The 22455-nt window shown below is 41.3% G+C and overlaps 1 protein-coding gene across 1 annotated transcript in view; it reads left to right on the forward strand.

Annotated features, from left to right (window-relative positions):
- Positions 1 to 22455, forward strand: part of ANO2 (anoctamin 2) — a 143580-nt gene that overhangs the window by 49232 nt on the left and 71893 nt on the right. Inside the window, exons 11-15 of the mRNA XM_031061805.1 lie at positions 1148 to 1282; positions 3640 to 3800; positions 7681 to 7763; positions 16782 to 16793; positions 21753 to 21836. Of these exons, the coding sequence (XP_030917665.1) occupies positions 1148 to 1282; positions 3640 to 3800; positions 7681 to 7763; positions 16782 to 16793; positions 21753 to 21836 (475 nt within the window). The remainder of the gene's footprint in view (positions 1 to 1147; positions 1283 to 3639; positions 3801 to 7680; positions 7764 to 16781; positions 16794 to 21752; positions 21837 to 22455) is intronic.

The following is a 22455-nucleotide window of genomic DNA, read 5'->3' on the forward strand; positions in this document are numbered from 1 at the left end:
GGAAAGAGCCTAGCTGTGTGCAGGAGTTTGTTAACCCCTTTCTGGACGATGAAAACCTCACAGAGCATTTAGACCTTTCCTGGAGGGGAGATGGAGTAGATGATAAAGAAGAAATGGGCAAGTGAATGACAGTCAGAGCAGTGAGTGAAGCTAAGAAAGTAAAGAAGAAGCTGGAAAGAGATGATGGAGTAGCTAGTTGCTAGACTCTTTTTAGTACAGCCATAGACAGAACCATGCTTCCTTGTGTCACAGGAGCTGCATCCAGAGAAGAGGTGATGGCTCAGAACTGAGAAGGTTCAGTGTTGGAGACCCCCTGGCCCCAGGGAGTAGACAAGTATGGGAGGGACAAGAGGTCCCGAAAGTGAGAGACTGTGCCCTTTGAGAACTGAGAAATGCACCCTTAAAAAAGACAACCCTTGAAGCAGCTCTGTCCATGCGCAGTGGTGAGAGCACTAGGCATGGAAAGAAGAAGTCACCATAGCTCTCCAAGAAAGACTCCTCTCCTCCTGACAGACTGAAATTGAGTATTTACAAGGTGATAGATAGAGAGTTGAAATTTGGAAGATGTATTGGAAATGTGGTGGAGGGAAGAGGAAATGCTTTTGTGGAGTTTTCATTTTCCAGGTGTGTGTGTGTGTGCGCGTGTGTGTTTTTCTTTTGTAGTTTAGTTAATAAACCTTTTTTTCCTAAGCTAGAAGCCTGCTTTGCTTATTTCCTAGTCACATCTCACAGCAAACACCAAAGAAGTATATTTTCATGGGGTGCTGGCATTGTGCCAGTGTCAAACCATGACAGGCATTAAGTATTTTCCAATGTTTTCTCCTATTTCACTGACTTCTTTTAAGAGATGCAAAGACCACAGTTTTCTCTGAACAGACATTATGTATTGCAATGATACCTGCTTAATTTCAGCTCAGGAGAATGAACCAGGACCATCTTTAACTTCTCAAAACAGAGAAGCCCAAATTGCCAAATGCCTAAATCATCCCCTTCATTGGTCCTATTGTCTTCAAGATCCTCAGGGTTTTTGTTCATGTCTTTCACAATTCGCATTTTAACTTTCTGGGTCTGTTTAGTAGCTGTAAAACACATTTTAAAATTATATCCTTGGCATGTGCTTTTTCTTCTTTTTTTTCCTCTTTTTCAGGAAGTATTTTGGAGAAAAGATAGGACTTTATTTTGCATGGCTGGGTTTATACACAGAATTCCTCATTCCATCTTCAGTAGTTGGGACTATTGTATTTCTATATGGATGTATAACCATGGAAAGTGACATTCCTAGGTAAGCTTATATGTGATCCATGGTTTGTTATTTGAAAATTATAATACTTTTTCTTATTAATCTGTAGTGAGAATAACTGGTTTTAGTTGTCTGAAGAGCAGTGATGTATAATTACCAACCCTGCAAGCATTACAAACACAGAGGCATTGAAAAGGTATTTGAAGGGCACATATTTATTTGATTGGTCAGTGTCTCACTTCCTGAAACAGAAATGTGTAGTGAGTCCACTGTATTGAGTTCGTTTTCTAAGATATTAATTTGCTTTTTATGAGTGCACATTGCTCACTGCTCAATCAGAAAGTTGTTATATGAAACTCACCAAAATTAATGCCAACACTGTCCGTGACTCTTGGAACACTTGATTCCCATTAAAATCAGACCATTTGTACAAGTAAGATGAACAATAGTACAAGACTTAGCAAATGCCAGCAGATCAAGGGATGTGATTCTGCCTCTCTGCCCCTCTCTGCTGAGCCCACCTGCCGAGCAGTATCCAGCCCTGGGCCCAGGAAAGGAAGGACAGGGAGCTGCTGGAGCCAGGCCGGAGCAGGGACACCAAGGGGATCAGAGGGATGGAGCAGCTCTGCTGGGAGGCAAGGCTGAGGGAATTGGGATTGTTCAGCCTGGGGAAGAGAAGGCTTTGAGGTGACCTCACTGTGCCCTTCCAGTGCCTGCAGGGAGCGCACAGGAAAGATGGAGAGAGACTCTTGACGAGGGCCTGGAGTGACAGCACAAGGGGGAATGGCTTCACACTGACAGAGAGCAGGGTTAGATTGGATTTTGGGAAGAAATTATTTCCTGTGAGGGTGGTGAGGCCCTGGCACAGGTTGCCCAGAAAAGCTGTGGCTGCCCCATCCCTGGCAGTGTTCCAGGCCAGGTTGGATGGGGCTCTGAGCAACCTGGGATAGTGGGAGGTACCCTTGCACATGGCAGGGCAGCTGGAACTGGATGATCTTTAAGGTCCTTTCCAACTCAACCCATTCTATGATTCTGTATTTGGTCTTCACAGTATTCCCCTTCTAGACACACAATTATGTTGAGTTTTGTGTGTCCTGAGGGGAATATACTACACAAAGACTGCCAAAGTGATACCGTGATGTTAATGTCTGCTTTTTCCAGTGGAAAAAAAAAATTCTGTGTCTTATCTGTGTTTGACTTCTGCTGGAGACAAGATACTGCAGTACTTGTATGCTGATCACACTCATGACAGTCCCTGAACTGTAAGCTTTTAAAATCGCTGCAGTAGGACAAGGTTACTGATAGGTAAATGATGGACAGCACCACATCTGAGGCAGGATCTGTTTTCTTAGCTTGATCTGAATAAATCTTGGTGCTTGTACTAACATTTAAACTCCGATGAGATTTATGGCTGAGATGTATCTGCAGCACCCTCTGCTGCCTCTTGAAATAGAGAATTACTGTAACAACATGAGAGCTGGAAACAGCTGCATGCTTTTCAAACTCTATAATATAAACATATTCATAATAGAGCTTGAATAGTCCTTTTTTCTCATTTGAAGTCATAAGGAAAAACCTATTTCAGAAGGGTCCATATAGGAACAGTCATAATCACCGTATGCCAGCTATCATTGAAATAATGTGCCAACTCAGCTCATGATCCTAACAAGGACATTTGAACTTTGCACTACTCAGTTCACCTAAGTGAGACTGTGCAGGTATGAAAGGCTTTCACATCCAAACCTCATGGAAAATACTGTAGGCATTCTCAGCCCTGACAAGAAGTGTTTGGCCTGTTAAAGTGATACTGATAATGTTTTTTTTCAAAGAGTTTTAGAAACTGAATACATACATAGCAAATAAGATGGAGTTTAAATGATAGTAAAGATCTTAAAAGATCTTAAAATCTGTAAAAAATTTTTTCTCTCATATTTTTGTGCTACCATAAAAAAAATGCGTATTTTGACAACAGCACTGAATTTCTTTTGAGATCACTTCAGTCTTTCTTTTCAGCGATTTAAATCTGATCTGTATCAAATCACATAACTTGACTGCAGAGATGCAAACTCCACTTTTGTGTTTGAATTTTGGTTTTTTAGTGTGGTTAACCTTGTCTTCAGTGATGTTGTCTTCCTTAACTCGCTAATACAGTGCAGTGATCAGTCTAGTTGAGTGTTGCATCATTTTCCTGTTGGCAAGGTGCCTATAAGGGTCTAAAAATTTACTATCCATGGCAATGAACCTTGAAGAAAGACACAGCTCTTGCTCTCTGCAAGGGCAGGCCACAGATATTGCAGACAGCTTGTAATAGCTGTGATGCACTGCTTGATATCAGTACTGCACATCCACAGTTTCTGAGCTGGGATACTCAGAGTAACCTGTGCCCATGTCTGTCACAGCAAAGAGATGTGTGACCAACGCAATGCCTTCACCATGTGCCCCCTGTGTGACAAGTTCTGTGATTACTGGAACCTCAGCTCTGCCTGTGCCACCGCTCGAGCGAGTCACTTGTTTGACAACCCTGCCACAGTTTTCTTCTCCATCTTTATGGCTCTCTGGGGTGAGTACTGCTTTGCAAGCTATTTGGACTTTTCAAAGTGGCATAACAAAGTGCTGTTTGATTGAATGGGATCCCTATGGCTTTTGGAAGCTGGCAATCCTCAGAAGTCCAGGGAGAGTTGTCTGTATTGAGACTGGGGAAAGAAATATCACTGTCAACAGCAAGCCCTGGAACAAATGGAGTTGTGTAGTTCAGAGAAGAAAAAAATGTTTTTTCTTCCTCTACTGCCGTGTTTAGAATCACAGAGTTACCAAGTCTGGAAAAGATCTAAAAGGTCGTCAAGTCCAGCCTTTGACTGATCTTCACCTTGTCAACTAAACCAGAGCACTGAGTGCCATGTTCAGTTGTTTATTAAACATCTCCAGGGATGGTGACTCTACCACCTCCCTGGGCAGCCCCTTCCAATGACAATGGGAAGAAATTCTTCTTGAAGTCCAACCTGAACTTCCCCTGGCACATCCTAAGGCCATTTTCTCCACAGAGGACATTGTGCTGTTAATGGCACTTCTAAACTTTGCCATGTATTTGCTAATTTTTCTTCATTTTCCATCAACATATCACACCCATTTAATACCTTCTGCATTTGGGACCAGAATGTATTTGAGGATTAGTATGGTGCAAACAGCTGAAAGGGTCTAATTTAGTCATGGTCCCACTTTCTTGTGGGACAATGCAGTCACATAATTTTATCAAAACTTTATGGGATTCCAAGAGCAATGGGACTACTATAATTTAAGTTATAATATATTTTAGAATATTCCATTTCAACAAGCTTGCTTTTCTTTCATGGCAAATATCCCTGTCTCCATGAGGATATCAAAACACTTCATAAACATGAATGAATGCATTGTAGTATTACTCCTGTTTTTCTGACCTCACCTCTGCCCTGGAAAGCATGTGTACTGTGCTTACATGAATTTTTGCTGGTGTTATGCTCTCCTTTACAGCTTGTTTATCATGAAGTTAAATGTGTTATTGCTACTGTAAAATAATTTTTTAATTTCCCTTTTCATTGTTCCCAAAATGAGATGATCATTCTTAATATGAAACTGAGAAAATATGTTATTCTGTTATAGCCATCCCTCTGCAACCAGTGTGTTATTCTTTGCAAGCCTATTAAGATTTTATGGCTTGTTTGAGAAAGGACTGATTGGTGGCTTGGCATTGGGTGAGGACGGCAGAAGGTTTTTAAGGAACTTGCAGACAGAACAGATCATGGAAGCAAGAAGCATTTATTTACCAGTTCCTGGAAGCCGTAGAGCAAACATTAGAGAGAATTATGACTGAGAAATAGAAAAAAGAGGATTATTTATAGACTCTCAGAAGAATTCATTATACTACTTCAGATCACAGGGTAGACTGGCAGATTAAGTGTCACCTGCTGTTGTGAAGCTTAAAATAAATAAAATATAATTTTCCTGACAAAGAAACTCTTCTGTAAACTGGCATCCATGCAAATGACAATTGCCACTGAACCTCATCCATAAAAATTGTGTTTTAGTATCAGCAATGCAACGTGCAAAAGAAAATGTTGATATATCCTTGCACTAAGACAAATCAGTAGAATCTCCTATGGAACAGAACAGGAGGAAAAGTTCCATATGCACTGCTTTTAAAAAAAGGCATATAAAAATAACAGAATACTTTCAGAGCTGTAGCCCTCCTCCAAAAAATGTTTCCCACAGATTAGAAAAGTCTGTTCTTGGGACCATGATAACTGAGCTTGTCAGTTCAAAAAAATGCAGCTGGCACACACAAAAAGCAGCAAAGCAAAATAATGGAGTCTTTACTAACTCTGCCCAGCTTTCATATTAAGTATTACATTACATCAAATTTTGCTGCCCTACTATTAGAGGCTGTGCTGGTTATATCTAGAGCTCAATCTGTTTAATGGCAGAGCTCACTCACACACCTATTCCAGCTGTATAGTTAAAAGAGCAAACTGTGGTGATCTGGGCCGGCTTAATTTCGTGAGGGTGTTGGGCACTGGAATTCATTTATCTTTCTTGTTTTCTCCCATTCTTTAGAAAGCAGAAGGCTTCCTATGGTTAATATCTCCAAAGGAATCATGATTTTAGTAGCTGATCCTGATTCCTCATGAAGTATCTTGGTGATTCTAGCAGTCCTGCTGCAAGTGTCCATATTCACAGTAATGCATGGCTGACTGGGCTTGATGTCACTGGTGTTCTGGTGTAAATTTCAGTGCCAGATGCCTTAATTAGAAATTTTACAGAATCACAAATCACCCAAATGGGTTGGAAGGGACCTTAAACCTCATTCAGTTCCAACTACCCTGCCATGGACAGGGACATCTTCCACTATCCCAGGTTGCTCAGAGCCCCATCCAGCCTGGCCTTGGACATTTCCAGGGATGGGGCAGCCACAGCTTCTCTGGGAAACCTTTGCCAGGACCTCACCATCCTCACAGAGAAGAATTTCTTTCCAATATCCAATCCAAACCTGCTCTCTGTCAGTTTAGTTTTTCTGCTGGTGTAAGTCAGCTCAGACGTGCTGATTTCAGAGCAGCTGCTGCATCAAGCCAAGTACATTTTTATAGAGCTAAATGTTGAACTGAGCTTTTGTATAACAGAAAAGAATGGAATGAGTAATAGCACCCTAGAAAATAACCAAATGTTTTTGTATTTAGGAAATCTAAAATCCCCTGAGTTTTCAAACCATGCTAAACATAACTTTTATATGTTCTGTCTTCTAAAAGGGAGGAACACAGATAGCAACTTTATTGCTTAATGTGTGGATTTGCTTTCAGTGTGCTGCGAGTCCTGTCTTTAAATGATATTTATTTCTTATATAATGGGATGATACCTGTGAAGAAAATATTTGCAGCTAACTGTTGGGATAGATAATGACTTGTAAGAGCCAGGTTATTTTCACAGAGTTCCCACTTTTCTCAGTGTTATCTGATAGTGTAGATACAGTCAAGAGAAGCTGATCGGATTCTCCACTGTTGTCTGTCTTGTGGGGTTACAAGATGTTCAAAGTGGTCTAAACACTGCTGTGATCTAACAATGTTTTTACAATACCCTTTTCACCCACTGAAAAAGTGAGGTGAAGCATAAGAAAATGAAAAACAGTGCCCCAGGTTTTATAGGTACAGCTTTACTGGTAGAGTTTTGGTGTTTTTAGTTGGCATGTACCAGTTTAGTATTGCTATTGATATTGTTATCTGAAAATACCTGTCCACAACCCAAGATATAGAAGTGCTTTTTCTAATAAATCTGTAAGTCCATAAATTAGGAGCAACTAGGAAAAGGGCTATACTGAGTTAACAGCAATTATGAGAGGACAGCCAGGAGAAAAATATGTAAATATGGGACAAGAGGAAAATATCTGTTCCTTCTTATTAGTAAAAAAAGGAGAGGCAGGGGGCTGAACCAGAGGCCAGCCCTTTAGGGCAAAATCACCATGTCTTTGAAGGTAAAAAGCATTTTTACATTGAAATATATTACATGTAATATATTTCAAAATATCTCTTTCTACATCTTGCTGGGGATCCTAGTTATTTCAGTAGCAGGCTAAACCTACCTCAGAATGCTTCATGATGAATTAGGAGAGATGATGTCATCCATGGATACTCACAGTTATGGGCTCAGTTCCATTCCCTGACAAGACCTTAACAGTGGCTCTGGACAACCCATGTTCCATCTTTCTGTATTTTATTTTTAAAATATAGTAATTATTGTCCCACTGCTTTGCTTGAATTCTTTTGTTAAAATTGGGCCTGAGGCTATTTCTTAGTTCTTAATTTTAAAGGGTCTAGCACAACGGGATTCAAATATTAGTTGAAGCTTATAAGTAACACAAATGTTTACCACAAGGCTTTGGATTTATCATTTTTTAAATTGTTTAATTTCTTTTAAAGCTACCATGTTCCTTGAACAATGGAAGCGTTTGCAGATGAGATTGAGTTACTTCTGGGATCTAACTGGACTGGAAGAAGAAGAGGTAAATCTCCTCTCCCTGGGCTAATTTACTGTGTTAATTATTCCATAGATGCATATTATAGAAGCATTGATATATAGATTTCTCATGAGTGTTCTCCAACCCAATGCAGTTTGTGGCTGTGTTTAGATAAAGGACTGTAACTGATACAGTTTTGAGTATCAATGTTTATTTAGGAAATCCTCACCTATATCTTACTGTTCAGCACTCTGAAGTTAATAATGAATGTTGAAAAGGCTTATAAGGTAAGAACAGATCATGTTTTGCTGAGGATGCCCATCTGCCATTGTACAGTGTGCAATAACACAATGACACTGAATAAATACTTTGTCATGTTGCTTCATAATGTGTAACATGAATTCTTTGTGATGATGACAGCCACAGGTCACAGTACCATCAGCAATTTTTGCATCAAGGTCTGGGTGGACATGTATGATGCCTTAGGTACATCATCCCGAGCTCAAGGTGCTCACCAACAGAACTGTTTCAAAACAATAAATAGTGTGGGTTTATTCAGAAAGAGCTTTCCAATGAGCCCTGGGGTCTCCAGACATAACCTGAACTGACTGAAAATGAGATGTACTTGTTTATTGGTATTTAAAATGTCCTAATTTTGTTCATAGTTTCATCCTTTGATTTGCTCTAATGATTCTCTCTCATCCAAGGATTAATTTCTAACCCTGACTAAAGAAAGTGCGCTGACTAAAATCATAAATAATTATCTTACTAAGAACAGGTAGACTTTGGACTTTGCCCTGGCATTAGATGCTGAGATGTCTCTAGAACAGGGTCATATTCCCAGCATCTTGGTTTGCTGGGAGGATTTGAATCAATTTTTTCTCTTCATGTTCCAGCAAAGTTCCTGAAACAACAAGCCACCTACAAGTCTTCAGCTCTGCTAGGTGAGCTCAGCTCAAACAGGAGATAACAGGAGCAAATACCATGGAGGAAAAGCAAGCTGACATAATGGACTTCATGATATAGCATGGTAGCGATGTTATTCCTCTATTTCCTATTTCCCAGATCAAAATATTTGGAAAACAAAACAAAACAAAACAAAAAACAAATTTAGAATAAAAACCAACCAAACAAACCAAAAAAGACCCTGAGAACAGACAGCACACTCTAGTATTCCTCTTCTTCCATCACTATCCTGTAATGCAGAAATATTCCTTCACTGCTGACTTGGCAACAACCTCCTCTCTTTTGTCTCTGTTTCTCAGCTTTTTCATGACTGTCTCCCCTGTTATGATGTGGATGATGCTCACAGTACAACCCAGTACTCCCAGTCTGTGAGTTGTCATGCAAACCCAGTGCACTAGCACATCACAAATTACAGCTTGTCCCACATGGGATGTCAAACTGCTCCTTGCCAGAGATGTACCAACTGCAGGGCAAACTGAGAGGCTGGAGAGCAAAGTCTGTGTGGGCTCTGGGGCATATTTGATGAATCACCATATTTTTCTGATTTTCTGAAGGCCTCCACCATCAGAAAATAGGAGGACACCTGCTGGATGAAGGGGAGTGGGAATGGGTCCCTACTTGGGGAGGTAATTAAAATTCCTCGTGACCCCCATCACCTACCCAGGTGCCACTTCAGAACAGGTATGAGGCTCTGGATGAGGACGGTCAGCCAGATGACGTAGAAGAAAACTATCTGCCCAATTACACTTCATCTGTCAGAAGGATCACCACCTGTAACATCAAAAAGAAAAGAGGTATAGTCGTAGTGGGTGACTCCCTTCTGAGGGGAACAGAGGGCCCCATATGTTGACTGGACCCATCTTGCAGAGAGATTTTCTGCCTCCCTGGGGCCTGGGTATGGGATATTATCAAGAGACTCCCTGAGCTAATTTGGCCCTCTGATTATTACCCACTGCTGATACTCCAAGCTGGCAATGATGAGATTAAAAAGAGTAGTGTCAGGACAATTAAAAGGGACTTTAGGGCACTGGGTCAAGTGGTTGATAAGGAAGGAGCACAGGTGGTGTTCTGGTCAGTCCCTTTGGTGGCAGAGACAAATGACAAGAAGGAATAGGAGAGCCCACATTACCAACAAGTGGCTCAAGGGTTTGGGTCATCAGCAGAATTTTGGGTTCTCTGATCATGGGGCAACTTTTAAGGCACTTGGCTTGCTGGAACCAGATGGACTTCATATCTCTGTTAAGGGCAGAAGGATTTTGGCTTGTGAACTGGCAGAACTCACTGAGAGAGCTTTAAACTAGTTTGAAGGGGGAAAGGGATGCAGCTAGGCTCTCTGGAAGCAGGCCCAAGTGTGGTAAGCCTGAGTTAGGAGTGAAATCAGTAGCCCAGCTGAAGTGCATGCATACCAGTGCACTCACCATGGGTAACAAACAAGAAGAGCTGGAGGCCACGGTGCAGCAGCAGATGATGTAATTGCCATCATGGAAATATGGTGGGATGACTCTCATAGCTGGAGTACTACACTGGATGGCTACAAGCTCTTCAGAAGAGACAGGAAAGGGAGAAGAGGTGGAGGGGTGGCCCTTTATATTAGGGAGGCTCTTGGTGCCATGAGTATTGAAAATAATGACAATGAAGTTGAATGCCTATGGGTAAGAATTAAGGGGAAAGCCAACAAGGCTGACATCCTACTGGGAGTCTGTTATTGTCCACCCAACCAAAAAGAAGTAGACATCTTACTCTCTAAGCAGCTGGAGAATGTTTCAGCATCACCAGGTTTTGTTCTTGAAGGAGACTTTAACCTACCAGACATCTGCTGGGAACTTAATACAGGAGAAAAGAGGCAGTCCAGGAAGTTCCTAGAGTGTGTGGAGGACAACTTTTTGTCACAGCTGGTGAACGAGCCCGCTAGGAGAGCTTAGACCTGTTGTTTGCTAAAAGAGACGGGCTGATAGGAGATGTGGTGGTTGGCGGCTGCTTGGGGCACAGTGATCATGAAATTATATAGTTCTTGATATTTGGTGAAATCAGGAGGAACATTAATAAGACTTTTTCATTGGACTTCTGGAGGGCAGACTTTGGCCTATTTAGGAGACACATTCAGAGGGCTCCTTGGGAAGCAGCCTTAACAACAAAGGAGCCCAGGAAAGGTGGGCATGCTTCAAAACAGAGATCTTGAGGGCACAGGATCAGACTGTCCCTGTGTGCTAAAAGATGAGTTGACGAGGTAAATGTCCTGCCTGGATGTGAAACAAGGTTTCGAAGGAACTTAGCAATAAAAAGAGGATGTATCATCTTTGGAAGGAGGGTCATATCTCTCAGGAAGTATTTAAGGGGGTTGCTAGGGCATGTAGAAAAAAAAATAAGAGACACTAAAGCTCATTTAGAACTTAATTTGGCAACTTTTGTAAAGGATAATAAAAAAATTTTTTACAAATATATTAACAGCAATAGGAAGGGTAAGACCAACCTTTGTTCTCTATTGGATGAGAGAGGGAACTCAGTAACTGCAGATGAGGAGAAGGTGGAGGGGCTTCACACCTTCTTTTCCTCAATCTTTAGTGGGAAGATGGCTTGTCCTCAGGACAGCTGTCCTCCTGGGTTGGCAGATGGTGTCAGGAAGCAGAATGGTCTCCCTGTTATCCAGGAGGAGGCAGCCAAGAACTGCTGAGCTGCTTGGATGTTTATAAATCCATGGGACTAGATGGGATCCACCCCAGGGTGATGAGGGAGCTGGCAGATGAGCCTGCAAAGCCACTCTCCATCATTTACCAGCAGTTCTGGCACACTGGTGAGGTTCCAGATGACTGGAAGCTGGCCAAAGTGACGCCCATTCACAAAAAGGGTGGGAAGGAGGATCCTTGTAATTACAGGCCAGTTAGCCTGACCTCAGTACCTGGTAAGGTTCTGGAACAGTTTATACTGAGTGTCATCACACAGCACTTACAGGATGGCCAGAGTATCAGACCAGCCACTATGGCTTTAGGAGGGATATGTCGTGTTTGACCAACCTGTTCTCCTTTTATGACCAGGTGACCCCCCTGGTGGATGCAGGAAAGGCCATGGATGTTGTGTACCTGGACTTCAGCAAGGCCTTTGACACTGTCTCCCATAGCACTCTCCTGGAAAAGCTGTCAGTACACGGCTTGGACAGGAGAACTTTTTGCTGGGTTAGGAACTGGCTGGATGGTCGGACCCAGAGAGTGGTGGTGAACAGTGCTGCATCCAGCTGGCGGCCAGTCACTAGTGGTGTCCCTCAGGGTTCTGTGCTGGGACCAGTTCTGTTCAATATTTTTATTGATGACATGGCTGAGGGGATTCAGTCTTTCATTAGTAAATTTGTGGATGACCCTAAGCTGGGGGCATGTGTTGATCAGTTGGAGGGTAGGAGGGCTCTGCAGAGAGACCTAGAATGATTGGATGGATGGGCAGAGTCGAATAGGATGAAGTTTAATAAATCCAAGTGCCAAGTCCTGCGTTTTGGCCACAGTAACCCCCTGCAGCATTATAGGCTTGGGACAGTGTGGCTAGACAGTGCCCAGGCAGAAAGGGACCTGGGGGTACTGGTTGACAGCCAGCTGAATATGAGCCAGCAGTGTGCCCTGGGCCAAGAAGGCCTATGGCTCCTGGCCTGTATCAGGAATAGTGTGGCCAGCAGAAGCAGGGAGGTCATTCTTCCTCTGTACTTGGCACTGGTGAGGTCACACCTTGAGTGCTGTGTCCAGTTCTGGCCCCTGAGTTTAGGAAGGACGTTGAAACCCTTGAGCGCATCCAGAGAAGGCAACGAGGCTGGTGAGGGGCTTGGAGCACAAGCCCTGTGAGGAATGACTGAGGGAGCTGGGGGTGTTTAGCCTGGAGAAAAGGAGACTCAGAGGTGACATCACTCTCTACAACTCCCTGAAAGGTGGGTGTAGTTGGGTGGGGTTGGTCTCTTTCTCCAGGTAGCAGCTAACAGAACAAGAGGACACAGTCTTAAGCTACGCCAGGGGAAATATGGGTTGGATATTTGGAAAAAGTTTTTTATAGAAAGGGTGATAAAGTTCTGGAATGGCCTGCCCGGGGAGGTGGTGGAATCACCATCCCTGGATGTGTTTAAAAAAGACTGTATGTGGCACTTGGTGCCATGGTCTGTCTGTCAGGACATGGGTTGGACTTGATCTTTAAGGTCTCTTCCAATCTAGTGATTCTGTGATTTTGTTATTCAAGTTCATCACTCACAGTTCAAAATCCTTATCTTTAGCTTAATATTTGCAAAATGCTGTGAAAGAATCTATAGGTTTGTGAGGCCCTGTGATGAAGAGGCCTGAAGTGGTAAAAGTCTGTGGACAGGAACTATAGGATCAGCAAGAATCCTTTGTTTATGACAAGGAAAGGAGTGCCAGACAAATCTCAGCACAAGCTGAAGAATTAGGAACTTAGAATCATAAGATAAGACTGGAATGGACCTTGAGGGGCCATCCCTAATTTGTTCTTAAATAAATCCAGCAGTGGAGATTTCAATTCCTCCCTAGGTAATCTACTCTAATACTTCTCTATCTGTACTGCTAACAAGCTTTTCCTAGCAGTTTTCAAATCTTCTTGCTACATGGTAATTTTTTCTCTCAATTTTTTTTCTTATTTTATCTTCCAAGGATCAAGACAGGGATTACTTCTGTCCTATTTTCAGCACAATTCAACATAATATCATGATTCTGTCACCCTTGTTTGTTTAAGATGAACAAGCATCTGCTCTTTCAGTCTTAATTCCTAAATATTTTCAGAGACTCATAGAACCACAGAATGCTTTGGGTTGGAAGGGACTTAAATATCATCTTGTTCCAACCCCCTGCCATGGGCAGGGACACCTCCCACTATCCCAGGTTGCTCAGAGCCCCATCCAACCTGGCCTGGAGCACTTCCAGGAATAGGGCAGCCCCACACAGCTTCTCTGGAAAACCTGTGCCAGGGCCTCAGCACCCTCACAGGGAACAATTTCTTCCTCATATCCAATCTAAACCTGCTCTCTGTCAGTGTGAAGCCGTTCCCTCTTGTCCTGTCTCTCCAGGCCCTTGCCAAGAGTCTCTTCCTCCATCTTTCTTGTAGGCTCTCTTCAGTTACTGGAAGGATTTTCTATGTATCTCTTTATTCTTGTTCCTTTCAGGCCATTTTCTGGTATATCCAGGTATTTTAAAAGAATAATGGACATGTCTCTTGACATGACAGGCAGAAAATGACAGAGCCAGAGGACACAGTCTCAGACTGCATCAAGGGAAATATAGGTTGGATATTAGGAAAAAGTTTTTCATGGAGTCATAAAGTTCTGGAATGGCCTGCCCAGGGAGATGGTAGAGTGCACCATCCCTGGATGTGTTTAAAAAAAGACTGGATGTGGCACTTGGTGCCACAGTTCAGCTGTGTTAGGGCATTGCTTGCACTCAATGACCTTTAACGTGTCTTTCAACCTAGTAATTTTGTGAATTCTGTGAAAATCATGCACACTGTGTCACCTCCTGTCACTTCTTGGTACTTCAACAAAACCCCAAAAGTTAGATCAGGTTTTGTTCACCTTTTATCCATAAGATTCATAAAGATTAGGATAAATTTGTCTGTAGAAAGTTACTGGCATCAGGTTTCAGTGATGGTGAAGTCTTTACAAGTGTTCAAAGTTATGTTGGAAAAGGAAGAATTGTGTCTGATCAGATTAGGCTAGAAAGAACCAGAAGTGGGATCAGTTAAAAGATCAAGAAAAGGGCAAGGAAGAAGCTCAGGAGGATTAAGAGTTTTAAGACTAGATGGAGTTAAGCTATGTATTGTCAATTTTGTTTGGAAGAGAAGGCACAGAACCAAAGCAGGGAGAAAAACAACCATAAATTTGAAGAGCTGAGAAGTACTTTGTTAAAGTTATATTGAAATAAATGCCCTTGGTGTAATTTTTGTGGACATTGGCTATAAACCTTTCAGTAAATTGCTTTCTTTAAACACACTGGGTCAAATTGCTTGCTTCAAAAGAGTCACACAAGATACTAATTTAGTTCTATTTATTTGTAAATAGAACTATTTATTTGGCAATGGCAGTCTGGGAAAGCAGACTCCCTAAGGCTTCTGTGCATCTTTGCAGCTGGCAGCTGTACAGACTTAGAGAATTTGTGTTTGGACACCTGAAGTCCACAAAAAGAATGGCAAGCATTGGATACCAAGTGGAAAACAGCAAATTGTGTTGAAAAGCAATAGAGCATCCAATAAACAAGTGGGAGAGAGAAAGAAAAGAAACAAACTCAGATCAGTGCCATGAGAGCAGACAAAGCCTTGTGAGCACTGTGCATAAACACACATAGAACCACAGAATCACTGAGGCTGGAAAGGACCTCCAAGGTCATTGAGTCCAGCCTTTGACCAATCCTCACCTTGTCACCTAGACCAGAGCACTGAGGCCATGTCCAGTCATTCCTTGGGCCCCTTCCAAGATGGTGACTCCACACCTCCCTGAGCAGCCCATTCCAGTGTTTTAACAACCATTGCAGTGAAGAAATTCTTCCTGAAATTCCTCTACTCAATGTGCCTTGCCACAGATGTGTGACTGTGTAACACAACGAAAGAGGTTGTTGTGCATATCATTCTAGTTCAGAGTGTGTAATAAGTGATATGGCCAACAGTAAACCAGGAATAGAGGTGGGAGAATCCATACCCTCTTCTGCTTGGTGAAGAAGTACAGATGGACTCCAATTAATGATTGGGGGGTAGAAACTCTTGCCTTCCCATGAATCTTCAGAAATGGTATTTCCAGGATATTTCTGCTTTCATTTTTTTGGGTGGAAGAGATTTTCCTATCATTTGCCAATGATTCTGTGCAAACTGAAATAGAAATGCAATTACAAAAGATGAAATTTTAGAATTTGGGCAAGAACTTGGAAGTCAAATGGATAGAGAGTCTGCATTAACTGAAATGCCAAGGAATCTCCTCTCACTGGTCTTGGTATTGTTCGAATAGTCAAGCTGTTATAGTGTTTTGTCATAACAGGGAGGAACTTGGATGTCTGTTTTCCTTAGGAATATTTAATTTCAATTTAAAATCCTGTGTTCTGTAAAATGTTTGCCAACCATTTTAGTTTACTTGAAAACTAATTCCCAAAGTCTGGTTCTTCCTTTTGCTATTTGATGAGTTTAAAAAAACCCCATAATTATTGAACCCTTAAGGGAAGTCTTTGATGTCTGTGGATTACCGCTGAGTTAAGGCTAATCAGGAAGGTAGATTGAGTAAAAGAGAATTAAACAAAATTAAAAAGCAAGCTGACTTGGTTACATTAAATATGTTTACAGGTACATTCCATTCTCACCTAACTTGATCTTGATTTAGCTTTATTTTCTCTACCATGGTTTCAAAATTCATTTTGATCTGATCAGTTTGATGGCTTCACTTTGTCTTCCATCTTGCAAATGATAGGAGCAGACTCCTTTTTCTGAAGTTTTAATAGTGTCTACTAAGCCACAAAGCATGAGATATTTTTGTTTGCTAAAATCCTCAAAGAGGAGGCTCTAATAAAATAACTGTGTAACCCTCTTTTCCAGTATTGGTAAAAGGGGAATTTGTAGCTACAATATTTTTTCTTGTTTCAAATCTCTCCTTTCTGCATCCTCAAGTTTCTTGTGCCAATGAGATCTTTAGTTTGGATTGTTTTCTTCAGATGCATTATCTCACATTTTTCCTGTAACTATTCGAATTTTCCTGTTGGGTCTATGTTTCCAAATATTTTTAAAATTCTTTGTATGCTTTTTTAGTAAACTTTTTTGGGTTTCATTACTCTTTCCAGTGAATCTTCCCCGACCTTCACTAAATTCTTTCTAACACTAATTAGTTCGTGATCCTTGATTAGCCCTGTTCTTCTAAACAAATCCTTTCAACGTTATATTTAAGTCCTGTGTTTAGGAGGATGAGAGTTTCATTAGGATAGTTGGGGAAGGAATGCTGAAGAATGAATGTTATCCCTCAGCTCTTTGGGGAAGCTGTTTAGTAGCAGTTATTGCTCCACTAAAAGATTATACATGAAGGCACACTTTAAACATGTTTAAAGTTGTAAACGGTAAGAACAAAGTCAGATGAAAATTTCTTTGCTTTCCAAGAAGTTGGTAAAGGTGTGTGATTACATTTTTTCACTCCCAGACTGTTGATCCAGTGATGTGCCAGAATATCCTGGGCCTTCCAGTATATTTTCCTCCTTTATTTCTCTTCTACAGACATATCAACATGCTCTCATTTACTTTCATTGATTCCTTTTCTGTTGTAATGACCTACTCTGTCCTTTCTAGAACTGAATTTTCTTCAAGGCTCAAAACAATTTGATTTTTTTTTATTGGTAGTCTTGATTCCTTGAGGCATTGGGATGGGACCACTCAAAGGCTGGGTTACTTGGGGTGGCACAAGTTCTTCCCTCCCCTGGGTTCAGAGAGGTTAAATCTGTCTTTATCCAGCACTGCCCCACTAGGAAAAGGGACCACCTTGAGGTCTTTCTTTGTTCCTCTTCTCCTTTCCTTCCATCGGGAGATCCAGGTAGGTAAACAGGGTTTGCCAAGGATGTGCCCCTTGGAGAACACACAAATTAGGGAATCAGGTGCTGTTTATGGGGGCCTGAAGTGACAGGACAAGGGGTAATGGCTTCACACTGACAAGAGAGCAGGTTTAGATTGGATATTGGGTAGAAATTGTTCCCTGTGAGGGTGGAGAGGCCCTGGCATAGGTATTCCAGAGAAGCTGTGGCTGCGCATCCCTGGAAGGTCAGGTTGGATGGGGCAGCCTAGTCTAGTGGAAAGTGTCACTGTGCATGGCAAGGGGTTGCAATGGGATGATCTTAAAGGTTGCTTCCAACCCAGACTGTTGTGTGATTCTACAATTTACACAATTCCACTCATCAATATAGGAGTGTTTAAATGGGTTGGATTTGAATTGTGTAAGGAACAACCATAAATGATGCTATATTCTGCTACAGTTACCCACAAAATATGTTACCTGCTGTTGAAATGGCAGCATTTGTTTGTTTGGTCCTAGCTTAAGGGAGTTTCAAAATATGAGGCCAAATTTCAAAATTTAGTTTTACAGCTATTTGCCCAAAGCATTACCACTGTTCTTGCTCAATGAAAGCAAACAAAGGCATAAAATCTCTCTGTCTGTCTGACAAATACAATTCCATAATAGAACCTTCTAGTTTATCTTGATGAATTCTGTTTTATGTTGCTCTAGAATATCTTCAATGACTGAGTTCCTGTATGGTTACTCAGTAGCTTTTAACACTCCTAAACTTGTGTTCATGCTACATGACTTATTCAAGCTTTTGCTTTAATTTTTCATTTATCAGAGTTATTTTGAAAGTGATCTGGACTAAAAAGATTGTGATAGTCAAGCAGTGACTCCATCCTGTCATATAAAACTATTTTTCCTTGACGAGCATCCTATTAATAGGGCAGTCTAAACAGATCCTTGGTGTGAATGACAAACTTTTCCCTAGACTTCTCACCCCCTGCATCCTATGTCACCATCATAAGAAACAGAGGGTTTAAGTCCTTGATTTCTAATAATTAGCCCTTTTGCAGCAGAGAACAGCTGGGTTCTCTGTTCTGCTCATTTCACATTTCCATCTGGCTTTGGGGCAGGAGCTGGGTCATTCCAATTTTTATTTATGGAAACCTTCCTTCCCATCAGTGTGAACTGCTTAGCTGCTCTGCTTGTGTTCAGGATGTTAGCATAAGGATGTTCAAGGAATTTTCAGTGTGTCTTTGCCTTTACTTAAAGTGTATGGCTCATTTTTTTTTGATAACTCCTTTGGTTTGTCAAATCTGGGATAGTTGCTACGGTTCTAATTTTTTTTTTTAAATACATTCCATGTGTTTGTCATGCATGTTTGTAAAATTTCATTATCACATTCTTTTTAAATCAAAGGGAAATTAAGGAGAGATGGGTTCACATTATTTATACTTATCAAACTGGATCATTATCTACAGAGGCTTAATTTGATGGATAGTGGATACACATGTGTATGTTTGAGGCAAATCCTGGAGAGCACTCTCAAAGAAAATTCCCACTGTCAACATGAGTTTTGCCTGAGTAGATATTTCATATTTTGGCTCTTTGGTTTCAGAATGGGAATTATCGTTTTCTACTTGGAGCGCTCATTTGGCCTCGCGGTACCTTGGCTCACATGGTTTTCAATAAGTGTACTGGCAACTTCCAGCATCCTGGGATTCAGATCTATCTCTACATGGACATTTGGCCTTTGTGAAGACATCACAACTATTTCTAGCTTGCTGTCCTAAGTGCAGAACTCTTCCCATTTTCAGACAAAGAATTGATTCTGAACCACACTCTTTTAACAGCTGAGTGGAATTGTCCCTTCACATCCATGGATGCATGGGTCAAACATCTCTAAGTCTGGACTGCAAAGAAATATTTGGTGCAAAATACTCATAAAAGGAATATATACAAAATGCATTCCAGAGAGCTCTTTGGTCTGTTCAGTTAAGGGTAAGATGACTTGGCAAATTCAACAAAGACAGATCAACTACTATTCCAATCCAGGTGCAGGTGTATGAAAGGCAGTTAAAAGGATACTGGAATGTCTTACCAGGGAATTTAAACATAACTTGGCCAAATTTGAACAGAATATGCTCTCAGAGCAAAATTGTCAATAGCAAAAATGAATTTAGTGTACAATGTTCTGCTTGGCATTTGTTTTCTTTATTTCACCTAGTTTTCATTCAAATCAGTTTTCAAAAGTCGTTCTGACCTCTGGAGACTGCCCCTCATATCTCAGAATACTTTGCTAAGCAGAAAATAAGAGAAAAAGGGAAGAAAACAAATTCAGGTCTGCAGTAGCATAGTTTATCTAGATCTTCTCAGTTTCTTACAGCCTCATTTATCTCCTTTCCCTGCTTTGATCAAGCTGTCTCCTCTCATGTAGCCACCCATGCCAGATATCTTCATCCTTTCTTCATTTAAGTCTAAAGATGTTTGTCACATCCAACCTCTGAATCTTTATATAAGGAAGAATCGTAGCAAATAATGCAAATCAACACAAGCCAGTAAAAATTTAAGAAGCATCAGGATACAGGTGTTGACTGCAGCAACTTTAAATGCCTATTGTTGTATCTTTCTCTGTCTTTTTCTCATCCTGCTAACCACCATTTTTGCTGCTGATCAGCTTTTTTATTAGAGTTTATTTGTACCTCACTGTTTCTTGAAGTTCTGCATGTCGTCCAGAAGAGGGACACCAAGATGATCAGAGGGATGGAGAACCTCTCTTACAAGAAAAAGCTGGGAAGAATTGGGGTTGTTCAGCCTGGAGAAGAAAAGGCTTTGGGGTGGCCTCACTGGGGCCTTCCAGTGCTTGAAGGGAACCCTCAGGAAAGAGGGAGAGAGACTCTTTACAAGGGCCTGGAGTGACAGGACAAGGGGCAATGGCTTCACACTGACAAGAGAGCAGGTTTAGATTGGATATTGGGAAGAAATTGTTCCCTGTGAGGGTGAAGAGGCCCTGACACAGGTTTCCCACAGCAGCTGTGGCTGCCCCATCCCTGGCAGTGTTCCAGGCTGGGCTGGATGGGGCTTGGAGCAGCCTCGTGTAGATACCCAGAAAAGAAGTGTCTACTGAGTGTGTCTCGAACACTGATACCGGGGTAGCCATGGAGCCAACCGAGGATTATTGGTAGACACAGGCAAGGGCTGTTGGTACCAGCATGCCAGGAGGAAGAACAAAATGTGACTGGTGAAGGGGTACATGTGGAGGTAGTGCAGCACTTTTCTGGGGCAAATATCTTGGTCAAGTCCACAGAGGCACAACTAAAAAAGTGCAGGAATGAGGCCAAGAAGTAGGCATGGACTGTAGGGGGGAGCAAGACCACCTAAGACCCCTGAAAGCTCCTTGCCCAGTTCCAGAAAGGTCTGAAAGGATGGAGGGTTCAAGATAACTTATTTGACTGGAAAGCAAGAAACTTTCCTTCAGGGGAGAAACCCATCCCTAAAAGGGAAACACCCAGCACTCCTAGGTGTCACCCCTCAGGATCCTGGACACCTCATCACCCCATCAGGTATCAACACTGCAATTAGGGCTGCTCATCTCTTTCTCTCTCTCTCTCTTATTAATCTCCTTTTCTCTCTTCCCTTTCATCTCATTCTTTTATCCAAAGCCCAGTGCCATGTTCTTTTATAGTAGGTTAGGGATTACACACCAATTTGCATGCCAAGTGTGTAATTAATAATTACATTTTTCTGATTGTTTGCAAGACCCTGTGACTTTTGCTATTCCTTACAACCAAAAACATTTACATATCACAGTGGAAGGTGTCCCTGCCCATGTAAAATGGGTTGGAATGAGATGTAAGGACCCTTCCAACTCAGACTATTCCCAGATTCAATTATTTAAATGATACTTTATCACATACTTTTTGAATGCATTAGGAAAACCTCAGTATCAGGATAAAAAATATTTTGGAGGTGTCACTGTGTTTATATTCTCACATGTAACAGAGAATAGTGAGGATTGTGCCTGCTGTGGTGAAAATGTCATGTCAGTTCCATGTAGGCCCCCTTTTATTGCTCATGAGGATGTATTAATTTAAAATGAGCTTTATTCTCTTCATGACTATCAGATTAATTAAAAATGTTAATACTCCATTATTTTCGATGGGGCTGATATGCAAGTGTTCTAATTATAGTAAAGATGGATGCTATGACCACTGCTGTAGGAATAGTCTTTTTTTGTGCGAGATATCAATCCAAATTCCAGCTCTGCATGGATTCAGAACTTGGTGGGAATGAGGACATGCATGATACTTTTCTCTTTTGTGAGCTGCTCACTTGAAAAGCCTGGTAAATTTTTGTCATCTTGCTTAATGTATGCTCTGCTCTGGGAGAGGAAAATATATTTTGCAAGGACACATTGAAAGGTTATTAATTAGGGAAGCTGGGCCAGACCTGACAGCCTAGTCCAAAAGCTGTGTGGATTTGAATCATCTTCATGGCTTTATTTGTAAATGTGACCAAAAATTTTGGGGATTTTCTCTTAATCATAATAACATTTGTTTCTTTGTTTTTGTCTTTTTCAGGAGCATCCCAGGCCAGAGTATGAAACCAAACTGCTGCAGAAAAAGCTGAAAAATAAAAACATTACAACAGAAAGTTCAGACGAGGTGAGATGCTGCTTACTCTTTTCATTTATGTGGGATTTGTGTTTTGTTTTGTTGTGATTATATTTTTGTCTGTCTCTCAGAGGTTACAAACGGCACTTTTTGGTGCTGTTAATTAGCCTTTTGAGTTGGTAGGTGGCAGTGTGCTGAAATGTAGGCCTGCAGTGCCATTCCAGGGCTTTGAGGTCATGTCTTTCAAAGTAAAGCAATTTGCCTAGAAATGGGGTTGACAGGTGGTTCACGACCTAATCTGTGGAGTAGTGCCTGATTCTCAAGAGAATCACTACAGAATTCTTATAGCAATCCCTCATCCCTCAGAATGTCAGTACTTTCTGCACAATGGAGAAAGCAGCTTTTATTATGGTGATTTCATTTGCAAAGGTAACCTTGGTGACTTTAGTGCTGCTGCAGTTACACAGTTGTGAAGTTTTAATGGCATTTCCAGGACAAATAGCAAAATAGTTGGTAGATAATTTTCAAACTGAACAGGGTTCAGGATTTTTATGTCTATTTCAAACTTTTTTGAACAAGCCCTTTTTTATCAGTCTCATCTTGTAAATTGTTGACTGAGGTCTATTTTCTAAACACTCACAAATTCTGTACTCTTGGTCCATTAGGCTTG

Source organism: Geospiza fortis, unplaced genomic scaffold (genome assembly GCF_000277835.1).
Source record: "Geospiza fortis unplaced genomic scaffold, GeoFor_1.0 scaffold164, whole genome shotgun sequence".
NCBI lineage: Eukaryota > Metazoa > Chordata > Aves > Passeriformes > Thraupidae > Geospiza > Geospiza fortis.